At 39.1% G+C, this 26,479-nt stretch overlaps 1 protein-coding gene across 1 annotated transcript in view; it reads left to right on the top strand.

The window, feature by feature from the left end:
* Positions 1–26,479, top strand: part of SCP2 (sterol carrier protein 2) — a 98,177-nt gene that overhangs the window by 56,678 nt on the left and 15,020 nt on the right. The window contains exons 12-13 of the mRNA XM_028106904.2: positions 10,469–10,622; positions 17,670–17,772. Of these exons, the coding sequence (XP_027962705.1) occupies positions 10,469–10,622; positions 17,670–17,772 (257 nt within the window). The remainder of the gene's footprint in view (positions 1–10,468; positions 10,623–17,669; positions 17,773–26,479) is intronic.

Below are 26,479 nucleotides of genomic sequence, written 5' to 3'. Positions count from 1 at the left end.
TTTTAAATACTTCAAAGAATGTCACACCTTCTGCAGTATCCTTTGAAAACACTTTCCAATATTTTATTTATTTATGTATTTTTGTTGTTGTTTTTTAAGTAGGCTACATGCCCAGCAGGGACCCCAGTGTGGGGCTTGAACTCACAACCCTGAGATCAAGACCTGAGCTAAGTTCAGGAGTCTGACACTCAACCAACGGAGCCACCCAGGCACCCTTTCCAGTATTTAGTCTACACTGTTGGTAACATTTTCCTGTTATCATCAGTCATTAGGGATAATGTTTAATGGTGGGGTAGCATTTTGGGGGAAAACCTTACGGATCTTGCTGATTTGATTAGTAGCCTGAATAGGGATGAGGAATTATTGAATTGTAAATGTTTACTTGCTACATATTGAGGATGTGGATATAGTTCAAATAAATCTGACACATGGCCATTAGCTGTAGTCCAAGAAAGAATTCAGACTCCTGGAAAATATATTAGAATGACAGCTCTGAGTGGTTTAAATATTTTTCCCTGGTTACTTGGATAACAAATTGCAATAGGATTCTAAGAAAATCAGAAAATGGTCAAGTGCTTCCAAAACATACTAACTTATGATGGGGTGGGGACGGTATAAGGTTCTCTTCTACAAATGGTGTTAGTTTAATTGTAAGATATTGATACTTTGGTGGGAACTCAGTGTTGGGAAATTAGCTTTAAAATTAAAGCTTCATGATATGGTTTCCAAGTTTAACTTGTCCAGATCTGGATAAAAAAATCTTCTAGTTGCCATAACAGTACCTATAATAGAAAAAAAAAAAAGATAGATTTAAGTATTTGAAGTGAATATTTTGTTTATTGTTAGTTTAAAATCATGAATTCCTTTTAGATTTTTCTTTCTTTTTAAAAATTTATTTGAGAGAGAGAGAGCGGGGGAGGGGGTGTCGGGGGGGACAGAGGGAGGAGGGGGGAGAGAGTCTCAAACAGGCTCTGCACTCAGCATGGACCCCGATGCAGGGCTTGATCTCATAACCCTGAGATCATGACCTGAGCTGAAACCAAGAGTCGGATGCTTAACTGACTGTGCCACCCAGGCGCCTCCCTTTTGGATTTTTCAATTAGAAAAATCACATTAAAACTTAGATTTTTAAATTGTTAGCACTCATATAATAGTTTCATATTTTATTTCAATTTTTAATGTGCTTTCATATATATTGCATTAATGCTTACTGAACTCTTGTTTAAAATGAATAAATAAAATTTGACTTTATCCTATTATTAGTTATCTCTGATTTTTGAAAATGCATATTAATGTTTTTGATTTGCTGAAAGGCCACGGAAGTGATTTGAGATGCCGCTTCTTACAAGGGATTGTTTTTTTGAAGCTGGAAGATGGTTATTTAGTTTGGCCTTTTGTGCCAATTAAGCCTGGCATTTAGTGCCTTTCCAGTATGGCTTCAACCTAGTTTTAGATCCTGATCTTTCATTTTTCAGTCCATGAAAGTTCAGCAAATGCTTATTGTGTGCCCACTTTGTCATTAGGTGATCTAAGTAATTGGTTCTCTTTTTGATTTTTAATTTATTTTTTAAAAAGATTTTATTTATTTATTTGAGAGAGAGAAAGCACAAGCAGGGAGGGGGGATGGGCAGAGGGAGAAGCAGACTCCTTACTGAGCAGGGAGCCTGATGTGGGGCTCAATCCTAGGACTCTGGGATCATGACCTGAGCTGAAGGCAGATGCTTAACCAACTGAGCCCCCCAAGCGCCTGTGTAATTGGTTCTCAAATATAGTGTCTACTTATGTACTGATTCAGAATCTCCTGTAGCTTTTATTTCAAAAAATATATATTTTATTTACTTATATGCCAGAGAGAGAGAGAGAGAGCTTGCACAAGCAGGGGGAGTGGTAGGCAGAGGGAGAAGCAGGCTCCCCGCTGAGCAAGCAGCCCGATGCGGGACTCGATTCCAGGACCCTGGGATTATGACCTGAGCCGAAGGCAGATGCTTAACTGACTGAACCACCCAGGTGTACAAGAGGCAGATAATGTGATAACACAAATAGTTATTATACAAGGCAGAATGCATAAATTCAGGCAAAGTATAAACCAGAACTATGAGGAGAAGAAAAAGGGAAAGAAAAGTGGTGGGGTGAAGATTTACTAATTTCCTACCACAGGCCAGGTTTTGTGCTAGCATTTATATCTAGCTGGGTTTTGGGTGAAACCAAAATGTTTAAATGTTTAAATTAAAATGGACTGTTTCCTTCCCAAACATCTTTAGTTCCTTCTCACTGCTGCAAACTCTAATCTTTGATATTTTCTGAATAACAACAACAGCAAATATTTACACAGTGCTAAGTACTGGGCACTGTTCTAAGTATTCTTCATTTAATTCTCATGTCTATTTTTTGTATTTTATAAAAGTTGAAAATAAAAGCACAGAGTAACTTGCCCAAAGTCACCAAACTAGTGGCAAAGCTAGGATTCAAACCTAGGCAGTGTATTTCTAGAGTCCAAGCTCTTAACCACTACACTCACTAAAATGCTTTTTTCTCGGCGCGCCCAGGTGGCTCAGTCGTTAAGCGTCTGCCTTTGGCTCAGGTCATGATTTCAGGGTGCTGGGATGGAGCCCCGCATAGGGCTCTCTGCCCGGCGGGAAGCCTGCTTCTCCCTCTCCCACTCCCCCTGCTTGTGTTCCCTCTCTCGCTGTGTTTCTCTCTGTCAAATAAATAAATAAAATCTTAAAAAATAAATAAATAAAATGCTTTTTTCTCAGGAGAAATGCCCATCTTCAAGGTCCATCTCAAGTGTTATCTGCCTTATGAAGCTTTCCCTAATTTCTTCATCCTTTCCATAGATTGAATTATTCTTTCCCTTTTCTGAACTCGTTATACTTTCAATCGGTACTTCTTTTTTGACATTTATACTTATAGTATATATTGTAATTATTTGTGGCTTAAAAAGAAAAAAAAATCTCTGCATTTGACTAAGGGCCTGTAAAGGCAGAATCCGTATTTCCTTTGTCTCTGTACCCTGAGTAGTACTCAGTACAATAGTTTGCACATGTAAAGGGGATGGCTGAATAAATTTTTGTTCCTTTAACATCTGAAAAGTGGTATGGGGCAGAGGGGATAAACTCGTCTAGTGTGGGAAGAATTAGGAAAAATTCATGGGAAGCTAGATTTGGGGCTGATACAGGAAATTAACTGTCGAACATGACTTCTCCGAAGTGTAGTAGGTTGCTTCCTGATAGCATGTGTTGCCTGTCATAGGGGCTGTGTATGAAAAATACAAGTTAACAACCCGATGGCAGTGTTGTGAGGGCAATTGCCCATTTGTTGGGGCCTGAGATTCGATGAACTCTTCGATCCTTTCTAATTCGAAGATGTTCTGATCCCGCAAGGTGATATAATTATTTCTCCTACTGAATTCACATTGTTCTTGATGTTTTTAATTGTACACATATTATTCTCTCGTGATTTTTGTTTACATATTTTAATACCTTTTTAGGTATCATAAAGTTAGGTTGTAAAGATTTGGGTGAAAATGAAATGAGAGTAAGTGGAATCTGAGCCAGGAGACCTAGCATACTCAAACTATGGCTTACCTCTTCTACTCTGTGAAAGGTCACTGAAAGAAATATATCCTAGGATGATGACTGGCAAGACCTAAATCTAATACTGACTCTAAAAAGTCAGGAAGTCAGTAAGGCCTAAATAGCTTTTTGTTTTGTTTTGTTGGTGCAAAATGGTGGTTTTATTAAAGCATGGGGGTAGGACCTGTGGGCAGAAAGAGCAGCTGCCCTAAATAACTTTTTACCAAAGCATCTATTTTAGCCTCTCGTCATGTCCTATAGGCCACCTATCCTCATTCCCATTGCCCAGAATTTTGCATTTTTGCCACTGTGATGTGAGGAAAGTTAAGTTTTATCATTAGATTCTTTTTTTTTTAAAGATTTTATTTATTTATTTGAGAGAGAGAGAATGAGAGATAGAGAGCACGAGAGGGAAGAGGGTCAGAGGGAGAAGCAGACTCCCCGCTGAGCAGGGAGCCCAATACGGGACTCGATTCCGGGACTCCAGGATCATGACCTGAGCCGAAGGCAGTCGCTCAACCCACTGAGCCACCCAGGTGCCCTATCATTAGATTCTAATGAATACTCTCCAGCGCCAGGGGAAGTGGAACCCAAGTGAGAGTGTTTACTCTTGATACCTGTTGGCAGGTAGAGATAGCTGGGAGCAGGCCCCGGCTTTTATTGGACTTGCTAAGTAAAAGTAACGGGGAAGGAAAATCATGCCTATATAGCTCATATTTTATTTTATTATCTTAATGGCTTTATTGAGGTAAAATCAACATATAATCAACTGATTTTAAAATGTAAAATTTAATAAGTTCTGACATACATATATATATATATCTGTGAAACCATCACCATACTCAAGATAGTAAACACAGCCATGAACCAGAAGTTTCTTCATATATACTTCTGTGTAATCCCTCCCTCTCATTACTCCTCACCCCTCATGCAAAGCAGCCACTGATCTTGCTTTCTGTCACAGTAGATTAATTTGCATTTTCTAGGGTTTTGTAAAACCCTATAGTTTTAGGTGTATACACCCTATCGTATGTATTCTCTGTTCTTGTCTGCCTGAGATTTGTTTATTTTTGCATGAATCAGTAGGTCATTCCTTTATATTACTGAGTAGTAGTTCATTGTATGGCTATATCACAATTTATTGTTGATGGGTATTTGGGTTGTTTATAGTTTTTGGCTACTATAAATAAAGCTACTATGAACTGTGAACATTCATCTATAAATCTTTGTATGAACATTTGGTTTCTCTTGAGTAAACACCTAGGAGTGGAATGACTGGATCATACGCTAGGTATGTGTTTAACTTTTTTTTTTTAAGTTTTTATTTAAATTCCAGTTAGTTACCATACATGTAATACAATTTAGTGATTCAGCACTTCCATTCAACATCGGGTGCTCATGAGGATAAGTGCGCTCCTTAATCCCCATCACCTATTTAACCCATTCCCCCCCACCCACCTCCCTTCTGATAACCATCAGTGTGTTCTCTATAGTTAAGAGTCTGTTTTTTGGTTTGCCTCTCTCTTTTTTACCCCTATGATCATTTGTTTTGTTTCTTAAATTCTACATATGAGTGAAATCATATGGTATTTGTCTTTCTCTGACTTATTTCACTTAGCATTATACTCTCTAGCTCCATCCACATCATTGCAAATGGCAAGATTTAATTCTTTTTGATGGCTAAGTAATATTCCATTGTGTGTGTGTGTGTATACACACACATACATATACACACCATATATATATATGTGTATATATATATTACACACACACACACACACACACACACCACATCTTCTTTATCCATTTTTCAGTCAGTGGTCATTTGGGCTCTTTCCATAATTTGGCTTTTGAGTGGTCATACCGTTTTATGTTCCCGCTAGCAGGGTATGAGAGTTCTCATTCCTCCACATCTTCATCAGCACTTCGTATGGTCAGTCTTTAATTTTAGTCATTCTAACAAGTGTGGAGTGGCATCTCCTTGTGGTTTTAATTTACATTTTCTTTTTTTTTAATAAAGATTTTATTTATTTATTTGACAGAGAGACATAGCAAGAGCAGGAACACAAGCAGGGGGAGTGGGAGAGGGAGAAGCAGGCTTCCCGCGGAACAGGGAGCCCGATGTGGGGCTCCATCCCAGGGCCCTGGGATCATGACCTGAGCCGAAGGCAGCCGCTGAACTGACTGAGCCACTCGGGTGTCCCCAGCTTGTTGATTTCTATTAAAAAAATCCTCCTGGGATTTTTGGGGGGTTATGTTGAATGCATAGATTTTTTTAGGGGGAATTGACATCCAAACAATAGTGAGTTTTCTGACCCATAAACAAAATATATATCTCCATTTCTTTAGGTCTTCTTTAGCTTTCTTCAGCAATGTGTTATAGTTTTCACTGTATAGGTCCTACACATCTTTTGTCAGATTTATCCCTAGGTATTTCATGTTTCTGATGTTATTGTAAGAGATATTTTTCAGTTTCAATTTTTGCTAGTATGTAGAAATACAGTTTTTGTATTGTACAATTTTTCATCTCCTGTCCTTGCTAAAACTACTTATTAAATTTATTAGCTTTAAAAAAAAAACTCCCATCAGGTTTTCTATATAGACAGTCATATCATTTGTGAATCAAGACAGTTTTATATTTATCCCTTTATCATTATGAGATGGCCTTTTTTCCTTGGTAAGTCTTTGCTCTGAAATCTGCTTTGGTTGATTGAATATAGCCATTCCAGTTTTCACGTTTTAATTAGTATTAACATGGTATATCTTTTTCCATCCTTTTACTTTTAACCTATTTGTGACTTTATATTTAAAGTGCTTTAAAAAAAAATAAAGTGCATTAGCATTGGGTTGCCTGGGTGGCTCAGTTGGTTAAGTGGCCAACTCTTGATTTTTGGCTCAGGTCATGATCTCAGGGTCCTGGAATCGAGCCCCATGTCGGGCTCTGTGCTCAGCCAGGCATCTGCTTCAGGATTCTCTCTCCCTCTGCCCCTCCCCCTGCTTGCTTGCTTGCTTGCTCGCTCTCTCTCTAAAATAAATAATCTTTTTTTTTAATTGAGATATAATTAGCATACAACTGTATCAGTTTCAGGTGTACGGCATAATGATTTGATATTTATATACATTGCAAAATGATCACCATAAGTCTAGTTAATATCTGTCACCACACATAGTTACAATTCTTTTCCTTTTTTTCTTATGATGAGAAATTTTAAGATCTACTCTGTTAGCAACTTTCAAATACACAATACAGGATTATTGAGTGACTAGAGATTTTGTAAGCTATAAGCAAATTAGGATGATATACATTTTCAGACTTGATTCTAACTGGAATAATGGCTCTCATTAATTTTAAATGATGGGCTTTTAAATAATGATAATTTATTTAAATATATTTGTCCCAACATGATTTGCCTGCTAACTTCATAAATGTAATGTTGGTCATCAATAATTAAAACAATAACAAATTAGGTCTCCTCATGCTTATTTTTGGGGATTTTGTTCATAGTGTATAGGAAGCAAAGCAAGAACCACTGCAAAAACAGTGATAGTATGGAGAAAAAATGCTATATAAGAATCCATTTGAAAATTTGCATTTAATAAATGAGTAACATATAAGAAAGTGAACATGCTATTACTATACAGATGGAAGAATTTATTAAGTATCTTTTTAACTATAAAATAAATCATCTTTAAAAAAAATTAAAGTGCATTATCATTTAGTTGAGTCTTGCTTTTTTTCTTCCATTCCGGCGATCTCTGCCTTTAATTGGGGTCTTTAGACTATTTACATTTGATGTGATTATTAATAATGGTTGGGTTTGAGTCTGTCTTTGTTATTTGTGTTCTCTTTGTCCCTGCTATTTGTTATTCCCTTCTACCTTTTTTTTTTCCAGGCTTCTTTTGGATTCCTTTGTATGACTCCATTTTATTTTTATCTTATTTAAAGAGATTTAAATAATTAAAAAAAGACCCTGGGGCGCCTGGGTGGCTCAGTCGTTAGGCATCTGCCTTCTGCTCGGGTCATGATCTCCCCAGCCCAGGATCGAGCCCCACCTTGGGCTCCGGCTCCGCGGGAAGCCTGCTTCTCCCTCTTCCACTCCCCCTGGGGAGGAATCTGCCTCTCCCTCTGCCTGTGCTCTCTCTGTCTCTCGCTCTCCAAATGAACAAATAAAATATTTTAATAAAAAAATAAAATATTTTAATAAAAAAAAAACTCTATTTACCCATGTAGTTACCACTTCCAGTGCTCTTCATTTTTGTGTAGATCCTTTTTTCCATCTGCTATCATTTTCCTTCTGTGTAACAGACTTCCTTTTTAACATTTCTACAGTGTGAATGTTGCAGTATGGTAATGAAATCTTTCAGCTTTGTATGTCTAAAAACGTCTTTATATCACTTTTGGTTTTGAAATATATTTTGTATTTGATAGCATTCTGGGTTGGTAACTTTTAGAGGGAAAAACTGCTCTTACATAAATATGCGTCCTTTAGTGCATGCTGAGTCCATTAAAGCTTTTTGTTCTCCAAGCTCAGCAAACCTTTTCTTTCTCAAAAAACCAGGCTCTGATAGTAGAAGACCATGCTTTTTTTTTTTTTTTTTTTATGTTGTTTATGCTAAGGCTTTAGATGGCTAATGTAAACTAAAGCTGAATTATGACTTCTTTGCATTTGGCTGTCTTTATGGTATAAGGAAGAGTGATGGGTTCAGGGAAGCAGGAGAAGGAACAGACCTCAGGTAGTATCTCAAGATGTTTTTCCCTGTAGTTTTTCCATCCTGAGGTTTTCCATTGCACTTAGTACTTACCTTTATTAGCACTTTATATTACAGTGTCAATTCTTTATATATTTAATACTTAGTGGAGTGCTTGGTATATATTTGGATGGTTTATTTTCAGTAGCAACCAGACTATATGTAGTGGAGTCCCAGGCTAATGCTTTCGTAACTGCCAAGCAGTGCTTAAGATATATATTCTGTAAATACATACATACTGCTTGGAACTAAGAAGTGGCAGTTAAATTTCTTGAGGAGGTTGGGGTTTGTTAAATAACAAAAATTCAACTGAGTGAATCTTAAAGACCTAGTTTGGCTTTAATAAATGATTCATGAATTGGGCAATATCCCATTTAGCAAGTAGAGGGGAGGCTCTGAAGGGTTGTACAAAATGGAAGGTTTTTATAGGTGGGCGGGGCAAAACAAGTTATTAACAAAAGAAAAGGATTGTTCCAAGCAAGGCTGTTTTTGCTTAGGTGGAAAAGCAAGGGGTCTTATCATGCAGGTTACCTCATCTTTGGGGGATGCAGAGGGCCCAAATGGCAGACTCAGTGGCACTGATCAAAAAATTCCTGACTAGTTAAGACTGCATTTCTTTCTTTCTTTCTTTTTTTTTTTAAAGATTTTATTTATTTATTTGACAGAGAGAGAGGGAACACAAGCAGGGGGAGTGAGAGAGGGAGAAGCAAGCTTCCTGATGAGCAGGGAGCCTGATGTGGGACTGGATCCCAGGAGTCCGGGATCATGACCTGAGCCGAAGGCAGACTATTAACCACTGAGCCACCCAGGTGCCCTTTAAGACTGCATTTCTGAGGGAGGTTGAAACTATAATAAGATGAGGATTTAAGCCTCGGTTTGGGAACTTGGTCTAAATGACACCATTTTGGACCTGTGGTTTTCTTTTTAACAGGTTCATAAGTAGGATATTGTCACAGGTACTCAGGAATCGGAAGCGGTGGAAGAACAGACATTGTAGGTAGACCTGCATAGCTCTGCCTTCACGATGGTGGAACCAGTCTATCCTGTTAGAACATTCTTAACTCAGGTACCCTTGAATAGCTGGTCTGGTAGAAAGAAAAACAAATGTAAATCAGGAGACCGTGGTTCTAGTGTCAACTCTAGATTAGCCTGCTTTGTGACCATTCACGAATTACTTAATCTTACACTTTCTCAGTCTGACATTATTAAATTCTTTCCAACTCTAAAAACCTTTGGTTTTATTATCCAGGGGATAAATGCTATTCTTTTTTTTTTTTTTTTAAGATTTTATTTATTTATTCATGAGAGACAGAGACAGAGAGAGAGGCAGAGGGAGAAGCAGGCTCCCAAGGAGCAGGGAGCCCGATGCGGGACTCAATTCCAGGACCCTGGGATCATGACCTGAGCCGAAGGCAGACGCTTAACCATCTGAGCCACCCAGGCGCCCTAGGATAAATGCTATTCTTATGAAAATCCATTCTTGTTGAGAACTCTTCCGGGGGGGAAATCATAGGAAAATTCCCCATACTAGCTAAACTTTTTAGGGAAAGTGAACTCCCAAATCCTAGATTCTTTCCTTTTTTTTTTTTTTAAGATTTTATTTATTTATTTGACACAGAGAGAGCGAGAGCAGGAACACAAGCAGGGGGAGTGGGAGAGGGAGAAGCAGGCCTCCCGCCAAGCAGGGAGCCGGATGCAGGACTCGATGCCAGGACCCAGGATCATGACCTGAGCCGAAGGCAGCCGCTTAACGACTGAGCCACCCAGGCGCCCCCACTAGATTATTTTCTTTTGATACATTAAAAATGGTAAAATTAGTTAAATTACTTTTATGCCATTTTGCCAGAGAAATGTTCAGTGTTTTGTTTTTCAACATTTCCAAAAAATGACAGGTTGGAATTTTAAAGAGTGCAGGGAATTTCTTAAGCCTGAATATTGTCTAAATACAGACTTAGGAGGGGAAAAAAAAACTGCAGAAACCCTCATGGTTTTTAAGAGAAGTTATTTATGCAAACATTGTCTTGGCTTAATTAAATATTTTAAAAAGTTACGATTCAGTGTAAGCCCTTGTCTGGCTTGAGAAAGCTGGTCGGGGCAACTTTCAATAGCAATGGAACTTGACTGCTCTGTGTTCGATTTGTTAGGTCTGGCTCAGTGCGCCGAACTCTGCTGGCAGCTGAGAGGGGAAGCCGGAAAAAGGCAAGTTCCTGGTGCAAAGGTTGCTCTGCAGCATAATTTAGGCATTGGAGGAGCTGTGGTTGTGACGATCTACAAGATGGGTTTTCCTGAAGCTGCCAGGTGAGTGGCATTCTGGATTTTGTCTGTTAATGAATCCTGACTTTCCGCAGCTGATGACGTTGTACAAGTAGCAAGTCCAAATTTTATTGTCTTTAGTACTGAGTAAATATCCAATTACTTTGCTTTGGTAGCCTGGCTTTAAAACCTTTAAACTGGCAATTAGCTTTCAAACCTAACCAGCCTTAGGAAAATTGTGTTCAAAAAGGAGGCAGCATAGGGGCTCCTGGGTGACTCAGTGGGTTAAGGGAGGGACTCTTGATCTGAGCTCAGGTCTTGATCTCAGGGTGGTGAGTTCAAGCCCCGCGTTGGGCTCCGTGCTGGTTGTGGAGCCTACTTAAAAAAAAAAAAAAAAAAGAGGCAGCATAGTCAAAAGAGAGTGCTGACCTAAAACTACTTGTCTTAGACCTGCCAACCGGAGTGATTTTAATTTAGGCAAGTTCACTTTTTTGGTTTTCTTTCTCAAAATTGCTTTCTCCCTGCATAGCCTCCCAAGCTTCTGAGGTTGTTTGGAGAAAGTTATCAAATATACTAATTGGCTCTCTGCACGTGTATGTTTCTGAATGCCCTTCAGCCCTCACTGCTGCTAGAATCCCTTTTATTTGTCTCTTGCTGATTTTCTTCCTGTCCTTACCAAATGCCTGTGCTCCTCAAATCTCCAGGCGCTTTCTGTTCCAAGCCTTTCAGGATCCCTGAACTTCCTTGCTCTTGTCTCAGAAGTGCTCATTCATCCTTCCCAGAGGCAAAAAGTCCCTCTTCCTTTCCAAGGCCTGGCTGTAGTCTTCACATGCTTTTGTTTCCAACCACGTTCTGTAACTTTGTTCCAAGTATTAAGTATACCCTCTCCCTTTTGGATCTTTTCATCTTTGCTTTTCTGTTAACTCCTTTCCTTCTGTTGCAAACATGGTCAGGTCTTACATATGATAAACATTTATTTTTCTTCCTGCCTTATTTTCTGTTGTGATGAGCCTTTTATACTGGGCCGGTTTTTTTTTTTTTTTTTTTTTTTTTTTGGTCCATGCTAAAATATCTATCTTACGGTCTAGTTTTTGACCTCACCACAGAGGTCAGGTAAGGCTACCAGTGATCTGATTATGAAATGTTTCTATCTTTGTTTTCTGTTTTTGTTCTCTTTAACCCTGCTGTAGCTGTCAACACTAATTGGCTCCCTTTTGTCCCCTGAAATTCTTGGTAATTATTTATTTTTTCACACTTTTGGTTCCACAAAGGATATGTGACACATTTTTCAGAATCCATTATATTATGTTTTACAAGCTCTAGAGTCTCTTCTGTCTGTCCTTTCACTTTTCTTTCCCTGCCTGGAATATCATTTCTATTGTGAAAATTCTATCATTGAAGGCCCATCTCTGGTATCATCTCCCTTTAAATATCCACAACACTTTGTACCTCCTTGGACTCATATCCAGTTTTGGCTTAGTATATCCACATTTTTATTCCCCTTATATGAAATCCTTGAGGCCTAAGGCTATAGTGATTTCTCTCCACCCCTGTAAGAATCTCTGACATAAACAGTGAATGTTCCTTGAATTGAATCAAATAAAAAGTTGTTAAAATGTTGAATTTTCCAGTTTCCTCCTAAAGGTGATCACCAGTCTGTACCGTCTTCTAGAATTTCATCCAATTCATATTTGACGTTAAAAACGCTCAGGAAAAGCCAAACTATAAAGAGCTACTGGAGTTGGCATATTAGTATAGTATCTAATTTGCTCAGATTAGAAGTTTATGAATTTGGGACAACACATTCTGGGATATTAAGTTGGTTCAAAATACCTACAGTGATATTTGTGGGAGGGCAGAAGCATGAAAAAAATCCAGATGATATACAGATTTCCCCTGCTATCTAAAAGTAGAACATTCCTTTGAAATTTTTCTTAAGCCAAAATGGGGTAAAGCGAAGAAGCAACTACCATTAACTTATATGGAAAAATTCTTGAGTGTTTCCCAGACCTCCAGAATAACCTCTTTTAGGCTTTTCTGATACCTTAGGACACATCTTGCTAACGGATGTACAAAATAAATTGAGATAAAGCACAGATGCTCACAGACACAGTTCAAAGCTGTGGCTCCCTGCTGAGTGTAGTTCTTGGGCAGAGAACTTGGGGGAGGTGCCACTCTCCATATGCACCCTGCCTCTAAAATGGCTTGCTGCAAAACAGTGAACGCTATTATCTCTTCTTACTTTTTTTTTTTTTTTAAAAACCAAAATCCTCTTTGGATTTCTTTTGGCTAGCAAAAACAAGTACTAGTGTAGGTCTTTTGTAGAAGCAAAGTGATGTAACGTGAACTTTTGAAAAGCAGGGATATCTGGATCCCAGGGTCCTGGGATGGAGCTCTGCATTTGGGTGTCCTGCTCTGCGGGAAGCCTGCTTCTCCCTCTCCCACTCCCCCTGCTTGTGTTCCCTCTCTCGCTGTGTCTCTCTCTGTCAAATAGATAAATAAAATCTTAAAAAAAAATGAAAAGCAGGGATACCTGTACGAATGGCTAATAAGAATTAATGACTAATAAGAAAATCCTGAGGGTGTTATTGATAGTCTTAGTGATACAGCATAACTCACTATAAAGGCCAAAGTTGGGAAAATGATTCTGAATCTAAGGGTACAAATATAGTTTTAAAGCAAGGTTGTGGTTTTGTTTTGAACAAGGTCATTTTAAGGTACTCTTTTAGGGTTCCCAGACCCCGTTCCAACATGGAGAATGGGAGTTCCCACAACCTGTCCCTAGACACCAAACAATTCTCAGACACCAGTAGATCTGAATTCATCTCAATTCTGACACTATCTACCCAGAGAGAGCATCAGATTCCACAGCTTAAGGGTTCAGCCCCACAAGACTGGCCCCCTCCCACCACTTCAGATGCAACACAAACCTCAAACTGCTTCTGACCAACTGGCTACAGGTTGGAGGTTCCAATGACCTCCTCCTTAGGTTTGACTAATTTGCTAGAGTGGCTCACAGAACCCAGAAAAACACTTACTTATGTTTTGCCAGTTTATTAAAGGACATGATAAAGTGTACAAATCAATAAGAAGATGAAGAGATACATTGGGTGAGGTCCCAAACAAAGGAGCTTGGGGCCTGGCTTGGTGGTATGAGGAAAGGTTCTGGTTTTCTAAGTGTGGAAGCTCTGTGAAAAGGACCAAAAATCTGTCCTGTTGGGTTTTTATGGAGGCATCAGTACATAATATTATTGACCAAGCCATTGGCTATTGGTTCATCAACCTCCAGCTCCTCTCCCCTCCCTGGTGGTAGTGATGTGTGGTGATGGGGTCCATAAGTCACCTTCAGTAATAACAAGACACTCATTTCATCTTTATGGCTTTGAAGCATTTTCAGGAACTGTGGATGGAAGACCAAATATATCTGAGAAACATATTTTAGTCATCTGAATGACCAAATAATATTTCTTATAAGTCATTATACTTCCGGTAACCATTGCACATGATCTGATTTAGTTTCTTATTTAGTTAACTTTGATGGAGCAACTGCTACATGCTTAGCACCCCCCCCCCCCAAATACGGTCCTCTGTGTATGTGGGGAAGGCAGACATAGTTTTTTCAAAATGCTGTTGAAGGCCAGAGGAAGAAATTATTATGAAGAAGGTAAATTTAAACCAGATGACTAGGATTGTCCAGCAGAAAGGTAGAGGAAGGTATTCCAGGCACAGAGATTTGAGATATAGGGTTTGGTGAGTGGTTTGCACTGTGTGGATACAGAGTAGATTATTTTGTATGTGCCTTGGTAGATGGGCAGAGTCAACAGTGTGGTGGTGACAGGAGATACAGTTGTAACTGTTGGGTTATGGTTTTGAAACCTTCAAATTCTCTACTCAGGAGTCTGGAACTGAGCCCACAGAATGAGTTTTATCAAAATATCATGTGGTTATATTGCCCTTTAAGCAGATCAGTCTCGGATTACTTTGAATTGAATGGTGGAGGAACCAGAGGCCAGGAATCCTTAGGAGGCGGTCGGCAGCAGTGTGGAGAAGAAATGTTCAGTGCTGCAGTAGGAACTGAGAAAATGAGGAGGAGAGGTCATATTTAAGAGCTGTGACCAATTGCATTTAATTTATAGTTAAACTTTAATTTAGATCACTTTTGAACAGTATTTTGTTTTTTTCTGTTATTACTTTTTGATTTTGAGCTCTTTCTTGGATAAATTGAGGCCTGCTTAGTCTGTTCAAGTTGCTATAACAAAATTTGTCCTCGGCCCCTCAAATTCATGTCTTTCTCATGTCATCACCTGAAAATGTCATTTCTCTCTCCTCTTCACTCTTTCACTACAATCTGTCTTCTGCCTTCCCTCACTTCTTCAAATTGTTTTTGTCAGAGTCACCTGTACTCTCCATGGTACCGAATCCAGTGGGTATTTGACCTTTGGCAGCAGTGGACATAGTTTATTCCTCTCTCCCAGATTCTTCTCCCTTCTCAGCTTCTGCAACACCATGCTTTTCTGGTTTTTCCTTTTGTATTATTGGCTGCTCCTTCCTCTTTCAATAATGGAGTTCCATAGGAGTTCCATGTTGTCCCCATCTGGGTCCCAGCCACCACCAGCCTGCTTGTGGTATGTCAGAGGAATTACCTAACACCCTCCTCTTCCTCAGACCCCTCAAGTTTCTGTCTGTATCTAACACTTGAGGCTCTGGAGCCTTTACCAGTCATGCTATCACTTTTTACCATGGGCTTCAGGCTCTGCTAGGTGCCTCCTCCTCCCCAGGATTCTGTTTAATTATGCAGAGTCATTGGCCCTCTCCACCTTTTTCCTACCTCCCCACCAGAGGTGCATAGAGGTAAAGTTATCTACTCGGAATCATATAGTTAGTGAGTGGAGGAAACCCTTGGGATTCAAACCCAGGCCTTTGTAGCTATAAAGACTATGTTCCTTCTGCTACATCAGGTCATTTATCTATAGTGGTTCCCTAACTATCAAACAACCAGTAACAAATGGTTGTTAAATTCATCTCTGTGTCACAGGTCAAATACAAATCTTGAGTCCAACCTCTGCTTATGATTCTGTTCTAATCACCATCATCTCTTACCTGGACTACTGCAGTAGCCTCTTCACCAGCCTCCCTGCTTCCCTACTTTGCAGCCTTACACTTTTCCAGCTGGAAATTTATATATTAAAACATATAAATCAGGGGCGCCTGGGTGGCTCAGTCGTTAAGCATCTGCTTTGGCTCAGGTCATCATCCCAGGGTCCTGGGATCGAGCCCCGCATCGCGCTCCCTGCTCCACGGGAAGCCTGCTTCTCCCTCTCCCACTTCCCGTGCTTGTGTTCCCTCACGCTGTGTCTCTCTCTGTCAAATAAATAAATAAAATCTTAAAAAAAAACATATAAATTGGATCTTGCTACTCTGTAGCTTATACCATACAGTTCTGCTCATTATACTTAAAACCCAAACTCCTAACCATAATCTCTAAAGCTCCTTATTATCTTGCCCTGCATGTTTCTGTGACCTTGGATCCTTTACTTCTCTGCTCTGCACCAGTCATACTGGCCTTCTTATAGTTCCTTTAACTGCCAAGTTAATTTTTTCCTCAAGTTTTTTTATACTGGAAGTTTAGAACTGGCTTTCCCACCTAAATCTTTACATGGCTAGCTCATTTGCATAATTTAAGACCTAATTTAAATATCACCTCCTCAGAGAGGCCTATCTGACCAGGCTATCTAAAATAGAACACCTGGGGCACCTGGGTGGCTCAGTCATTAAGCGTCTGCCTTCAGCTCAGGTCATGGTCCCAGGGTCCTGGGATCGAGCCCCGCATCAGGCTCCCTGCTCTGCGGGAAGCCTGCTTCTCCCTCTCCCACTCCCCCTGCTTGTGGTCCCTCTCTCGCTGTCTCTCTCTGTCAAATAAATAAATAAAATCTTAAAAAAAAATAAAATAAAATAGAACACCCTATCGGAAGGGAGGGAAAAATAAAATAAGACAAAATCAGAGGGAGACAAACCAAAAGAGACTCTTAACTCTAGGAAACAAACTGAGGGTTGCTGGAGGAGAGATCGGTGGGGGGATGCGGTAACTGGGTGATGGGCATTCAGGAGGGCATGTGATGTAATGAGCACTGGGTGTTATATGCAACTGATGAATCCCTGAACTCTACCTCTGAAATTAATAATATACTATATGTTAATTTAACTTAAATAAAATAATAAAATATAATACCCAACACACACGTATACTTTCTCTGTAGCCTTTCAACCTGCCTTATTTTCTTCATTTTTTTTAAAGATGTTATATATTTATTTATTTGAGAGAGAGAGAGAGAAAGAGAATGAGCAGGGCGGGGGGGGGGCTGTGGGGAGCAGAGGGAGGGGGGCAAGCAGATTATGCTCTGAATGTGGAGCTGATGTGGGGGCTGGATCTCACAACCCATGAGATCATGACCTGAGCCGAAGTCAGGGGGCTTAATCCCGTAACCCTGTGATCATGGCCTGAGCTGAAATCGAGAGTTGAGCGCTTAGCTGACTGAGGTACCCAGGTGCCTCGTTGTTTTTTTCATAGTAACTGTATTCTTTCTTTCTTTCTTTTTTTAAGATTTGTTTATTTGGGAGAGAAAGCATGTGCGCAAGAGTGGGGGGAAGGGCAGAGGGAGAGAATCTTGAAGCGTACTCCCCGCTGAGGTGGGAGCCTGACAGGGCTGGATCTCACAACCCATGAGATCATCACCTGAGCTGAAACTAAGAGTTGGATGCTCAACCGACTAAGCCACCCAGGTGCCCCTGTGTCCTTTATTTTTTTGCTTGTTCATTGTCTCTCTCCCCAACTAGCATATAAGCTTCATGAGGATGTTTCTTTGGTTTACTGTATTTTTAAGGACAATGCCTAGCACCTAGTGAGCATTTACTTAATACTTGTTGAAGAAAATGGGAAGAAAAGCTTGTTTTATGGACTTAATTGTGATTTTCTTTGGGTAAGAGCCACAACATCTCTATTCTTGAGTTTTTTTTTGAAAACGACTACTGTTAAATGTCGAAAAACCTAGTATCTGTATGATTCCATGGATTGAAATTGATTGTTTTCCCCAGTTCTTTTAGAACTCATCAAATTGAGGCTGTTCCAACCAGCTCTGCAGTTGATGGATTTAAGGCAAATGTTGTCTTTAAGGAGATTGAGAAAAAGCTTGAAGAGGTAAGTGAGATTTATATAAAATACTGCCAAGAGGACCTTGAGGCTAGAGGAAGCAGATATAGATTTCTGGTGTTGCCATGAAATGATACAAGTTAAAAATTTATATAATATTGTCAAGTATTGAATGTATTTTAGATTTCTGAGTGTCTATTATAGTTTCTTTGTAATTCTGATAAGAGTGCATTTCATAGATGTACAAATCTCCACACTTGAGTTCTGTAAAGAACTATGGTAAAATGCTGTGACGGTCTGAACTGTAGAGGAAAGGCTAGTCCTTGTCACTCTCCTCAGTCCTCTCCTTGTCAGGGAGATAATAATTTTGGACAAAGTTCATATGTAAAGGGATTCTCCCTTATTTTGGTGTAAATTTCCTTCTGAATTAAAAAGACCTTACTTAGGGGCGCCTGGGTGGCTCAGTTGGTTAAGCGACTGCCTTCAGCTCAGGTCATGATCCCGGAGTCCCGGGATCGAGTCCCACATCGGGCTCCCTGCTCAGTGAGGAGCCTGCTTCTCCCTCTAACCCTCCCCCCTCTCATGTACTCTCTCTCTCTCTCATTCTCGCTCTCTCAAATAAATAAATAAATCTTAAAAAAAAAATAAAAAGACCTTACTTAGAACCATTTAAAAAGAATAATATTTAAAGTGAATCTTTAGGGGCACCTGGGTGGCTTAGTTCGTTAAGCAACTGCCTTTGGCTCAGGTCATGATCCCGGAACCCTGGGATCAAGTCCCACATCGGGCTCCCAGCTCAGCAGGGAGCCTGTTTCTCCCTCTGACCCTCTCCCCTCTCATGCTGTTTCTCACTCTCTTCCTCTCTCTGTCAAATAAAAAAAGAATTAAAAAAATAAAGTAAGTCTTTAAAGGTACCTAATAGGGGCACCTGGGTGACTCTGTCGGTTAAGCATCTGCCTTTGGCCCAGGTCATGATCCCAGGGTCCTGGGATCGAGTCCCACATCGGGCTCCCTGCTCAGTGGGGAGTTTACTTCTCCCTCTCCCTTTGCCTACCTCTCCCCCTGCTTGTGCTCATTCTCTCTCTCTCTCTCTGACAAATAAATAAATAAAATCTTTAAAAAACATTCACACTGAACATATGAAAAAGAAAAATTAAAAAACTCCTGAAATTCCATTACTTAGTGTTCACTAAAATGTTAACAGTGGTAGACATTGTTTCAGACCTCTCTCTGTGTATGTGAGTATGCAGTTCTACATAACTAGGATCGTACGATACATGTTGGGCTTTTAAACTGTGTTCTGTATACAGATTTATTTTTATGTACAGTAATCAGTACTTTTTTTTTTAAGACTTTATTTATTTGAGAGAGAGAAAGAATTAGAGAGCACATGAGAAGGAGGAGGGTCAGAGGGCGAAGCAGACTCCCTGCCGATCAGGGAGCCCAATGCGGGACTCGATCCAGGGACTCCGGGATCATGACCTGAGCTGAAGGCAGTCGCCCAACCAACTGAGCCACCCAGGCACCCTAGTAATCAATTCTTGATAGATAATAATCATACTAAGGCCATCTAATAGTAACTCTTTTAAAAAAGAGAGCTATTTTTTTTTTTTGAGAGTTCTTCTCTTTAAGCAAAATTACATATTTACATCATTGTTTCAAACCTAAAAGCATCTCGGGATATCATTACTGATTTTAATTTTCAGACTAATAAGGTACACTTACAGCCACAGTCACACAATTCCAATTACACATCTATTAAGCTGCCCGAAGGGGGCTGAAATAAAAGGATTCAGAACAGTTAAGCTGTGTATTTCATTTGTTCTACAGTGTGAAAGGCATACATTGTGCATATCTCCCAACTCCTTCATTGTAGCACAAAGAACTTAGCATCTTTGCACTCACAGTGCAAGGTGATTGATTGCACTGTGAGTGGAAAACAGTCAGTGCATCTGATGTGTCTTGACAAAGGACCCTGTATTTCTAGGATTTTCATGATCAGGACCTTCCTGAGGTAGAGAGGGCCAGGTTTGCCAGTTCTGGGCAGGCAGGCCCTGGTCCAGGGGCTGCAGACCTGTCCGGCCACCATCTTGTGGGGATACAGCTGCATGGGTGGTTATACGTGTTTTATAACCTGCTTTTTCTCTTGACAGTGTTCCATTCGCATAAGTATAAATCCTTACCATCAGTTTTAATGACCACCTAGTACACTTTGAATTTAATGTATCATGATCTATTTAACTAGCCTCCTTCGATGAACATTGCTTGTATTTAAATTTTGCAAGTAAAGTAGTGGTATAATAAATTTCCTTTTTTACTCATCTTAAATACTTAATGCCATGATCATCTTAGCATAAATAAAGGGGGAAATTGTTGAGTTGTTGGATATGTGTATTTTGCCTTTTGGTATATATTCCCAAGCTATCCACCAAAAAGGGTACTAGTTTACAAACTTAATAACAATTCATGGGAGTGACTGTTTTTTCCTCATACCTTCTCCAGTGCTGTGTGTTGCCTGGATTTTTAAAAATCTTTGCCAATCTGTGGGGCACCTGGGTGGCTCAGTTGGTTAGGCATCTGCCTTCGGCTCTGGTCATGATCCCAGGGTCCCGGGATCCAGCCCCACATTGGGCTCCCTGCTCAGCAGAGAGCCTGCTTCTCCTTCTCCCTCTGCTGCTCCCCTTGCTTATGTTCTCTCTCTTTCTATCAAATAAATAAATAAAAATCTATTAAAAAATAAAAAAAAATCTTTGCCAATCTAGTAGGAAAAAATGTCTCATTTTTGGTTTTTTGTTTTTTTTTTTTAAATCCCCAACATGGGACTCAAACACCTGACCCTGAGATAAAGAGTCACATGCTCTCCTGACTGAGCCAGCCAGGTGCCCCTCTTGTTATTGTTTAATTACCTTCATTATATATGTCCACTGAACTGAAATTGGACTCTATCAGGGCTCAGCTTGAATTTTTTTTCTTACCACCAGTATTGTCTGTAGAGCAACCCATAGGATAATTGCTTCTGCCAAGTTGTCCTGTTTCTTTTTCCAATTTATTTTGTCTAAAAAAATCAAATAAAAATAATTAGTACCTGGTAAAGTATATGTCAGTCATTGAATACTTCATTATTGGGATTAACAAAGCCGGACTGTTTTTATTTCACAGTCTTCTTTTAGCTTTGCAATTGTATTCCTCCTGCTCCCATTTTAATTCTTTTCTCCTCCCTCCATAACCTCACTTGTGTGGACCTTGTCCCCTTGTTTTCTTCCCACGATTGTAAGTTTCCTAAATGTGAGGACTAGAAAGTGAAAGTCTTGGAATCTTTTGTCAATTCATGCATTTTCTGCATTAGCAAAGGAAATCTGGCCAGAGATTTTATTTCCACTTTTGTCTGTTAGCAATACCCCATTGCCTTTCTTTGAATTCTGCCTTAACTTTTTGTTCCAGTTAAGTTTGAGACAGAACCCACTCCTTGACCTTTTGCCTACTCAGAAAGAAATACTTTTTTTTCACTCAAGGAGGCACTTAGAACTTTCTTAGTACTAATGATCTTTAGTTTCTCAACAAATGTGTATTTTCTTTCCTCTTTTAACTCTCTCCTTGCCCATTTCCTTACCCTGTCTCACTTCTTCAATGAAAAATGTTATTTTATGAAAGGATCAGTTCTTAAAAGTAACGACAAGTGTAAAATTAATCTACATCTGTTTTAAGGAGGTGGGAGGAATTTCTCTCCAAGTATGCTAAGTAGAATTTCTAAATGTTTGCTGGTGTTTTCCTGCTCTGACTTGTTGATGTCTATTCCTGAGGCATTATGCATGCAGATGGCATGGATGCACCTAGAAATTGTCATTCATGGGCTGCTGGCCCCAAAGGAAGCCTGGCTCTTGGGTGGCCCACCACACTGGGATTATCAACCCACTCTTTTATTTATTTTTTGTTTTGTTTTGTTTGTTTGTTTTTAAAAGCTTTTATTATTTATTTATTTGACAGAGAGAGACACAGTGAGAGAGGGAACACAAGCAGTGGGAGTGGGAGAGGGAGCACAAGCAGGGGGAGTGGGAGAGGGAACACAAGCAGGGGGAGTGGGAGAGGCAGAAGCAGGCTCTCCACTGAGCAGGGAGCTCAATCCTAGGTCCCTGGGATCATGACCTGAGCCAAAGGCAGATGCTTAACGACTGAGCCACCCAGGTGCCCTAACCCACTCTTTTAGATTGTCTTCACAGAAACTTGAGGGATAAAATATTCAAGGAATATGGAGAAGACTTGAACTTAAGATTCATTTATGGAGACACCCTGCTTTCATAGGTTTAAGCTGGAAGTATTAATGTAACCTACTTTGCAGTATGGTATGGTCAAACAACAAGAGCATTGAATTAAAAGTGAAACCAAACTGGAACTGAGTTCTGGTTGTACTACTTACTAACCACACGTCCCTACCCTTCAGGGAACAGAGTTTAGTGGAAAGATAGACATGGAGAGATTTTCCCAGGAAAGAAAAATACGGCTTTAACAAGAAACATGGATGCATGTGCAAAGGGCTATCAAAGTGTCCAGTACAGGTAGAAAAGCCTTCCCAGAAGAATTGGCAAGTGAGCAGGGACTTGATGAGGTTGGGGTGGGAATGTGAATAGGAGGTGAGTGAGCTGGGACAGGGCATAAGCAAGGCCATGGAGGCACATATGTTTATGCAATTCAAGATGATTGGTATTGTTGGAACATAAAGCCTGAGGAGGATGAAAAAAGTGGCTGGATAGGAACAGATAAATATCCCTCAGATTATGAAGAATTTGAATGATGTAAAGACAGACTTTCTCCGTAGGCTCTGGGGAGCCACATTTAAGAAATTCACACCTGGAAGTGTTAGATGGCTTATGTTAGTGTTAGATGGGTTACTTGGCAGCAGGATAGAAAATAGTCCGAAGGGTTCTTTTTTTTTTTAATAATTTTTTATTGTTAAGTTAATCACCACACATTACATCATTAGTTTTTGATGTAGTGTTCCATGATTCATTGTTTGTTCATAACACCCAGTGCTCCATGCAGAATGTGCCCTCTTTAATACCCATCACCAGGCTAACCCATCCCCCTACCCCCCTCCCCTCTAGTCCGAAGGGTTCTTAACCTTTATGAGCCTCAGTTGTTTTTTCTGCTCAATGAGCTAATAATAATACCTGTCCAACTACTTACAAGGTTTTATGGAGATTAAAGAAATAATGTATATAAAAGGATTTGAAAACTTTATAGCCCTAAAAAGAGTATTGTTGTCATTAATAATTAATTTCAAAGCTAACTTAGAATAATTTGAGTGAGATATTTTAAGGGAAGCCAGAATAAGAGAATTTCTCTGTAAAAATCTGACAAGAAATGTTGGTTTCTTGGTTTAACTAGGAAGTATTGATAGTTAATTCCAGAACACCCACATGTAAGAAATGCTCCCGTGATTGTTGAGATAAGTAGGCCTAGACTAAATATTTTTAGAATAGCTTCTTTGGAGTCTAAGACACATGATTATTTCTGAATAGGTTCAGGTGTGTTACCTAGTATAAGAAAAAGATTGACATACTCATTAACATTAGAAAGACAAAAAAGCCTGTGCCTGGCTGGTTCAGTCAGAAGAGCATGTAACTCTTGATCTCAGGGTCATGAGTTTGAGCCCCACACTGGGTGTAGAGGTTACTAAAAAAAGTTAAATAAACTTAAAAAAAAATAAAAAGACAAAAGTCTGTGGGGTGTGGAAAAATTGGAACCTTCATTCATTGCTGGTAGGATCGTAACATAGTGTGGCTACTTTAGAAAACAGTTTGGTAGTTTGTCATAAAGTTAGGCATCACTTTATGACCCAGAAATTTCACTTCTAAATATATACTTAAGAAAAATTAGAGCCTGTGTTCATATAAAAAACTTGTATACAAGTGTCCGTGGAGTATTATTCATAATAGCTAAAAAGGGCAAGCAACCAGCAGCTGATGAATGACTAAATGAAATGTGCCGCATCCATACAATGGAATGTTATTTTGTCATAAAAAAGGAATGAATTACTGATACATACTTCAGCATGGATTGGATGAATCTGAAGAACATTTTGCTAAGTGAAAGTCACAAAAGACCTTGTATTGTGTGATTCCATTTATATGATATGTCCAGAATAAGCAAATCCACAGAGATCAAAAGCAGATTGGTGGTTACCAGAGGCTACTAGCAGGAGAGGAGAAGGGGGATGACTACCAGTGGCTTTGGGTTTCTTTTTGGGGTGATAAGAACATTCTAAAATTAGATAGTGGTGTTGGTTGTACCGCTTTGAATATACTAAAATACCACTGAATTGTATACTTTAAAACAAACAAAACACAACAAAAAGAAAGAACTTAGGCCAGCCTCTCTGCTTACATAGAAACAGAAGTTAGTATCTGATATCAGTCTATGCAAGTTCCTCAGGGATAATAATTATTTGAGTATTTCAGGTACTTATACCACAGTGCCTAAACATATCAAACACTTAAATCTTTTTTAAAAGAATGAGTATTAGACAAACCCTAAGAAACTCTAGGAAACAAACTGAGGGTTGCTGGAAGGGAGGTGGTTGGGGGATGAGGTAACTGGGTGATGGGCATTAAGGAGGGCATGTGATGTAATGAGCACTGGGTGTTACATGCAGTGGATGAATAACAACTCTACGTCTGAAATTAATGATATGTTAACTAATTAAAGTAATTGTTAACTAATGATATGTTAACTAACTGAATTTAAATAAGTTAAAAAAGTAAAAGAATGAATATTATGATACCAAAAGGAAGAATCTTGTATCTAAATTATTGCAGGAATGTAAGGCTGAAATTAAGAAGGTGGGAAATAAAAACTATTAGAAATTATAAGAGGTAGCCAGTTCCAAAATAAACATTCAAAGATTAATATGTTTTTTATATATTTGCAATAACCCATGAAATGCAATAAAAATATTAAGAGCAGTATAAAATATAAAACACCTAAGAATGAACTTGGTAAGAAATGTACAAGAGCCTATGTGGGAAAAAATTGACAAAATACTGCCAGTGGACATCAGAGAAAACTTGAAGATATACCATATTCATGGATGGGAGGATTTAATATTGTAAAGTATTCTCCCCCAAACTGATCTAACAGATTTTATGTAACCCCATGTAAATCCAAAGCATTTTGGTGGGGAGAAGAACTAACTAAATTATTATAATGTACATGTAGAGGGGGAAAATGTCCAAAACAAGTCCAGCAATATTTGGAAGAGAGGAATTATAATGGGGATTTATTGTACCGAAGTATAAAGTACATTATAAAACTAATATTGGCACAGGAATAGCACACAGATCATAGAGTAAAATAACAACAACAACAACAAAATGCTAACATGTATTGAGCAGTTACTCTGATTTGTGGGTCTTTAAATACCATACAACTCTATGATGGTAGCTACTGGCATCTCCATTTCACAGATAAGAAGAAAACTGAAATTCAGAGAGGTTTAGTAACTTGCTCTGGGTTATGAAGTACATGGCAGGAATTTAAGCTTCAATAAACAAGGCTATGTAAAAATATTTATATTTTTATAATATAACAATATTCACAGCATTGTTAACAAGTGCCAGAAGTAAGAATTAATCTAAATATCAAGGAAGAGTATTGGTTAGATGAAGTATAGTACATTTTAACAAATAAAGACTGTATGTGGTCATTTAAAATTATGTTGAAGAATATTTAATGACACAGAAATGACGATAATGATATGAAACAGAAAAGTGGATTACAAAACAATATATATAAAATATGATCCCATTATGAAAACATATGGAGAGAAAAAAGATGAAGGGGATTTAAATCAAAATATTATTTTCTCTGAGTAGTAAAATTATGAGTGATTTATATTTTCTTTTTGCTTATCAACATTTTCAATTTTTGGGGGTGCCTGGGTGGCTCAGATAGTTAAGCGTCTGCCTTCGGCTCAGGTCATGGTCCCAGGGTCCTGGGATCGAGCCCCGCATCTGGCTCCCTGCTCTGCAGGGAGCCCGCTTCTCCCTCTCCCTCTGCTATTCCCCCTGTTTGTGCTTTCTCGCTCTCTTTGTCAAATAAATAAATAAAATCTTTAAAAAAAATTTTTTTTCAGTTTTTTTCCACAGAAAATGTTTCTTTCTTTTTTTTTAAGATTTATTTATTTATTTCAGAGAGAGGGCACAAGGGGAGGGGCAGAGGCAGAGGGAGTGGGAGAGGGAGAGAGAGAATCTTAAGCAGGTTCCACCAGCACGGAGCCCGACATGGGGCTCCATCTCCTGAGATCATGACCTGAGCCAAAATCAAGATTCAGATGCTTAACTGACTGAGCCACCCAGGCACCCCAAAAATGTGTTTCTTTAAAGAAAAGTAATTGCAGTAGAATTACCATGTTTTTGGTTTCTTTTTTAAGAAAGGTATGTGAGCTTGTTGTCACCCTTTCATTTTTCACCCTGCCAGTGGCCTTAGCTTAGTTAGTCCCCTGTGCTGTCATAGTGATTGTAGTGATTATTTACCTTCTAACTCCTACTTCTGTATTCTCAGTACCTAGAACAAGGTCCGGTGCCAATCATTGTTGTGATCAACAAGTATTTCTGTAAGGAATGATGAAAGAAGTAGGAATGAAGGGAAGAAGGAAGGAGGAAGGAAACCAACCTACAGAGATAGGGGTCTGAGGTTATTTTTTCAGTTTCATTCCTTCAAGATTCGAAAGCAGTTGGTGGTTGGTATATTACTTGTATAA

This window comes from Eumetopias jubatus, unplaced genomic scaffold (genome assembly GCF_037043125.1).
Source record: "Eumetopias jubatus isolate StellerSeaLion01/CBP00866 unplaced genomic scaffold, mEumJub1_p1.0 scaffold_4, whole genome shotgun sequence".
Taxonomy (NCBI): Eukaryota; Metazoa; Chordata; class Mammalia; order Carnivora; family Otariidae; genus Eumetopias; species Eumetopias jubatus.
The sequence above is the reverse complement of the archived record's forward strand: the minus strand, read 5'-3'. Positions and strand labels throughout refer to the sequence as shown.